The sequence below is a fragment of the Hemicordylus capensis genome, chromosome 8 (assembly GCF_027244095.1).
Source record: "Hemicordylus capensis ecotype Gifberg chromosome 8, rHemCap1.1.pri, whole genome shotgun sequence".
Taxonomy (NCBI): domain Eukaryota; kingdom Metazoa; phylum Chordata; class Lepidosauria; order Squamata; family Cordylidae; genus Hemicordylus; species Hemicordylus capensis.
The window spans coordinates 14,865,014-14,871,013 of record NC_069664.1 but is presented as its reverse complement, the minus strand read 5'-3'; the positions used below and the strand labels follow the sequence as shown (position 1 = coordinate 14,871,013).

The window sequence follows — 6,000 nt, the reverse complement described above, 5'->3', positions numbered from 1 at the left end:
AAGTGCCGTGCTCAGAACGGCAGATTCCAAGTCTGACCAGCCCAGAACAACGTTGAACGATTGCTTCTTATGATCACGGACACGATGCCTCTCTTCACGTAGCCCAAGATTGCATTTGCCCTTTTTGCCGCTGCTCCACACCGCAGAGCACTGCATTAGCCTTTTCAAAAAGGCTAATGCAGTTTTGAAAGCCCGGCCCACTACTTCCGGGGCCTTCTCTAATCCACAACACCAACTGTGCCCCCTTCTGTAATCCATGAGGGTCACAAATGGGGATGATGGGGTAGAGCATCTACTTTGCATGCAGAAGAAAACCCCAGGTACAATCCTGGCAGCACCACCAGGTAAATCTGGGAAAGACTCCTGCCTGGAACCTTGGAGCGCTGCTGCTAGTCAGAGCGGACAGTATTGCATGCAAAGCAGATGCTCTCCCCCACCCCCATTTGTGACCCTCATGGGTTACAGGAGAAGGGGGCACCGTTGGCCAATAGCCAGACTCCTACAAGGCAGCTTCCTCCGGTGATATGTTCACATGTATATTATTGGCCTGCTCTTTTTTTCCAAAAGACCAGGGTACAGAGGTCTGCTCAACTTCCACTCACCAGCATGTTGAAAGAAAGAGTCCAGAGTATCACCCTGGAGGGACAGAGAGTCTTGTTAATCAGCTGCAGCAAAGAAAGAAAGAAAGAAAGAAAGAAAGAGTTTTAAAGCACCTTAAAGACTAATTGTGGCTTATGCTTTTGGGTGCTATATATACAGGAATACTGAGGGGGAAACAGTAAACAGTGGGGCCATAGAGGGTCATGTTTTTCCAAAGGGTGATATGTTTATGCAAAGTTCAAAGAAATACGAACTACACACAAAGTGACTATTTATTTGTTTATTTATTTAACATATTTTATACACCCCCAAACACAAGTTCTATGTAAAACAGCATGCAAAACAGCATGCCCATAATACAATTTTTCCTAGCTTTCGTATGTGTGTGTGTAGACAGAGAGAATACACACACACACACACACACACACACGATTCCCAGATGTTGACCACAGCTCCCAGAATTTCCAGCTGCAATGGCTTTTGCTTGGGGATTCTGGGAGTTGTAGTCAGCAACATCTGGGAATCCCTGTTACGGCAGAACACTGGTAATCACACGTGCAATCTCCCATTCAAATGCAACCAGGACGGACCCTGCTTAGCAAAGAGGACGATTCATGCTTCCTACCATAAGCCCAGCTCTCCTCATGCACCGTTTCAGTACTGCTGCCAGCTAAGGCTGGAAATGCATTGAGGTAGGGAAAGGGCCGCTTCCCATCCCATCAGCAGGAGGCTGCTAGCCCTGTTCAGACATGTAGCCTCCCATTCAAATGCAAACCAGTGTGGACCCTGCTTAGCAAAGAGAGGACACTTCACGCTTGCTACCCCAAGACCAGTTTCCCTCCCACTTCCTGTAGGGTCTAAGGCAGTGGCGACACGTGAGGGGGGGGCACAGAAGGGGTAAGGCGCATTTAAAGGTGGGCGATCTGCTGCGTCCCACCTCTTAGATTTCTGAGATAGAACTTGCGGGTAGGGGGGCACTTGCCACTGCCCTGTCCGTCCCCGCTCTGGAGTCCAAAGACTCCGGGGGAAAGGTAGATTCCGAGGACGGAGGGATGTGGCGGAAGAGCGAAAGGGAAGGCTGGTCAAACCGGAGTCCCGATTCTTGCCTGCAACTTGCGGCGAGTTGAGCCACGCCAGCATGCGTGAAAGCGCCGGCGCTAGGGCCTGGCGACCGCGCCGCGGAATCGAGCCATGCAGGCAGCCGAGGGGAGGGACCCGACGCCCAGCAGCCCAGACCGCTAGCTCCAACCCATCCCGGGCGCAGCAGCAGCAGCAGCCGCCGCCACCGCAACAGCCGCCGCCGGACATTCCCTGCTGGAGGCGCCGCCGAGCCCAGCGCTTCCACCCGGCCATGCAGCGCGCAGCCCCGGGGCAGACCCTGGAGGAGGCAGCCAAGCTCCGGGCAGGCGGCGCCGCTTCGCCGCTGCCGGAGGTGTGACGGCCGGGAAGAGCCCCACTGGCCTGGATCCGGGGCTCCGCGGACGCTCCCCCGGCTCATGTCAGCCCCTCGGAGCCGCTTCTGAGGCTGCGCCCAGCCCTCGAGAGCCGCCGGACCCCGCAGGCAGCATTCGGCTACCACTGAGCCGGCCATGGGACGCCGCAGCCCCGCCAGGATGGGCTGAGGATGGGCTCCGGACGGTGCTGCCGGGAGCCGCTGCTGTCGAGGATGCTCTGGGCAGCCGCGCTGTTCCTGCAGGCGGCGCTGTTGTGCGCCGGGGGAGCGCGCAGTTGTCCGGCGCAGCTGCGCGGCTGCAAGTGCGTGGCCGAGAGGGCCAAGGGGCTGCCCATGCCCAGCGCGGCCAGGAAGCGGGTCAGCTGCAGCGGCGAGGAGCTGATGGAGCCGCCGGCGCCTCGCCTCTTGCCCAACGGCACCGGCACCCTGTGAGTACCGCCGCGATCGCGTGCGTGTGCGTGGGAGACAGATGTTCCCCAGCGCTCAGAAATGTCCCGCATTCCTGGCTGCGAGTCTTCGGGAGAGGAGGGGGCGCTCTGTGCATGCTCAGAGGCACGCGCGTGCTGGCAGGCAATGTGTGCACAGGAATGTTTGGGCTAAAAGCTCTAGGTTCCTGGTATACCTATATTTAACCGAATAGAAGACAACCCCGAGTTCAAGATGCTCCCCCTTAAAACTATGCGGGGGGGGAGCATAGGTTAAACTATTTATCCAAAAGGAAGACTACCCTGAATTTAAGACGCCCCCCCCCCCATTTCTAACATCAAAGATCTTGGAAGAAACTTAGTCTTTGATTCAGGTAAATATGGCAGGGACTTTCCTTGTGGTTTTTTGAGGATAAAGTGGGAAGCACTCCACATGTCCTCAGAGACACATTGCCTCAACTTAATAAAATGGTTGCTTAAAAAGCAAATTTAAGTAAACCGCTTTGAGCTAGAAGCCTGGCTTACAGTCACACACTGACACATGTGATTAGGCAGGGAACTGGTTGTGGTTATTCAGTGTTGATGGAAATGCACTTTATATGAGGTCAGAGGCACACTCCTCCTTATCAGGCAGCCTGGGTGTGCAGAGCAGTGTAGAAATGGTGATGCTCAGGTCCAAAAGTTTTGTCACCTTGGTGAACGGTGGAAAAACCACTCTGTGCATGCTCAGGGAGCTGTTGAAGCTGTCTAGAGAAATACAGTATTGAACCATCAGTGTTTCATTTCTACAAATGAGATGCATGTGTGCTGGCTCAGTTTTTAACTGGAATGTGGAGAATTGGTGGAATTGGGGTTGTTTGCTCATTTTACATTAGCAAATGTATGCAGTATGGTTTCAGCCTGACCATTGGGGAACTTCCAGGACTGACCGTCTGTGTTGTAATCTGAATGTTTAAAAATCAATATATGGCTTAATGCAATGTCGAGGTACTTTGCATTTGATGCCGGGGCTTAATAAATCCAGGCACCAGAACTGTGGCTCCCCCACTAGGATAGGTAGAGTTCTTTAATAAAACCTTTTATTTGTCCCAGGCAGCTGTTCTAAGTCTGTAATTTGTAAAGGAGATAAAAAGAAGCCCATTCACTCTCCCTACCCACACACAATGTCTGTCACTCAGTCTGGTAATTTTGTCAAATGTTCATTGACTGGCTCCTAAATGTTTGGGCTGGCACCAAGGTCCAAAAAGCATTTGTCAAGGGCTGTTTTAAGCTGTGTTTGAGGTCTCCTTTGGGGGTTTCCTCTCTGCATATGCTCAGAGGCACTCTGATATTGCTTCAGAGGCAATATCGGAGGCACTGATATTCTTCACATGTCTGGAAGCTGAGCATTTGCGGTAAAAGTAGAATCTTCAGATGAGCTCTGCTTAAACTTCGCCAGGTCTGTGGGAGGATTGTGGAAACTTCTTCATTGCATTGAGTTGTGTGTTGTTCAGTCTGTTGTGTGGACACCCACATCTGTCAGTGCTGCCGTCAATGTGGATAGTGAATTGAGGCCACATGTGGCATTTTGTGTGCACATGATGTGCCTGTACATTTGATCTAGTCCTGAATGGTTTCTCCTCATTAAGCAATTCATGTATTATTGGACCAAGCACTTCGTATTTGAATAAGATTTGTGACTCGGAGGTAATTGCCCAATAATGGTTGACCTTTTTGTAACAGGAAATTCTCACTGGGAGAAGAGCTGGTCTTGTGGCATGAATTGTTCCTTTTGCTAAGCAGAGTCTGCCCTGGTTTGCATTTGAATGGGAGACACGTGTGGGCATTATAAAATAATCCCCCTTTAGGGGATGTGGCCACTCTGGGGAAAGAGCCTGCCTGCTTGCATGCAGAAGGTTCCAAGTTCCTTTCCTGGCATCTCCAAGATAGGGCTGAGAGATTCCTGCCTGCAACCTTGGATAAGCCGCTGCCAGTTTGTGAAGACAATACTGTTGCTAGATGGACCAATGGTCTGACTCAGTATATGGCAGCTTCCTATGTTCTTATTGATCATTTGTGTGCACACTAATTAACAGTAATGATGGGACAGTGAAGTTGTAAGTGATGCAGCTGCAAAAAAAAAGAAAAGGCTGTTGTGATGTTTAGGCTGCATTAACAGAACCATAGTTTCTAAGTCAAGAGAAGTAATAGTTTTACAATCCTGCCTTGCCAGCCACGGGTTTGCCAACCACAGTTTTGAGTATATGTGAATGGGAAATTGTGACAGGTCTGGCCAACCGCGACCCGAGTATCCGCGGCTGGCAAGGTTTTTTAGTGATCTGAGGAGCGGGGTTTCAGCCACCTAATGGCGCAGCGGGGAAATGACTTGATTAGCAAGCCAGAGGTTGCCGGTTCAAATCCCCACTGGTGTGTTTCCCAGACTATGGGAAACGCCTATATCGAGCAGCAGTGATATAGGAAGGTGCTGAAAGGCATCATCTCACACTGTGCAGGAGATGTCAATGGTAAACCCCTCTTGCATTCTACCAAAGACAACCACAGGGCTCTGTGTTCACCAGGACTCAACACTGACGGCAACTTTACCTTTACTGCAACTATATTTCATCTGGAGTACTGTGTCCAGTTCTGATATAAATGTTCAGAGGAGGGAAACTTATGATCGGGGCAGCGGTCTGGAAAACAAGCCCCATGAGGAAAAGTTGATGGAACTGGGTTTTTAGCCTGGAGAAGAGAAGACCAAGAGATCATTCACACAAGCAAAAACTGTGTTCTAACCAGTTTTGGGAGCTGTGTGTGCTCCCAAATTTTGGTTGTGTGGGTGCAAGGTAGGAGGGAAAACTGTGGGTAGCTTTTCCTCCTACCTTGCTTCCACACAATTGAAAACTGAGAACACACATAGCTCCCAAACCTGGGTTGAACACAGTTTTCACTTGTGTGAATGACCTCAAAGCAGAGTGGATAAAAATCAATGATTTTTTAAAAAACAAAACCAAAAAAAAAAAAACCCCCACAGATTTTTTTATTTAAATTGGAATTTTTTTATTTAAATCATATTTTTAAAAATAAAATGCTTTTTGAGGAAAAAGTTGATCTAAAGATAGTTTTCTATTTAAGATACATTATGGTCCAAAGGTTATTCACAGTGAAAGAAGGATTAGTTTTTAATTATGTAGCATGAGACTGTATATATGCAAGGTTTAAATTTTTTGGTAAATGAATTCCATTAATCTTTTCACAATGTCATGCTCTTCCAGAGTTTTCTGTAAGATTATTTTGGGCAATTTTTCTATCTAGAAGAGGACCAAAATTGAAACCTTCATCTGGTTGTAAATATTAAGATTACACCAGCAAGAATGAGTCTTTATGTAAAAACCCATGATTTAAATCTAGTCTTACTGACCAGTGATTTAAATCGATTTGATTTAAATCAAATCCGCCCTGCCTCAAAGTGGGGACATGATAGCACTCGTCAAATACTCCGAGGGATGCTACAGAGACTTGTTCTCTGCTTCTCCACAAGGC

The 6,000-nt window shown here is 49.0% G+C and overlaps 1 protein-coding gene across 2 annotated transcripts in view; it reads left to right on the top strand.

Moving 5' to 3' along the window:
- Window positions 1–2,074: 2,074 nt before the first annotated feature.
- The window catches only part of ADGRA2 (adhesion G protein-coupled receptor A2), a 128,005-nt gene continuing 124,079 nt past the window's right edge, over window positions 2,075–6,000 (top strand). For both annotated transcript variants that reach the window (XM_053269500.1, XM_053269499.1), the window contains exon 1: window positions 2,075–2,481. In XM_053269500.1, coding sequence (XP_053125475.1) covers window positions 2,225–2,481 — 257 coding nt within the window. In that variant the 5' untranslated portion in view covers window positions 2,075–2,224. The remainder of the gene's footprint in view (window positions 2,482–6,000) is intronic.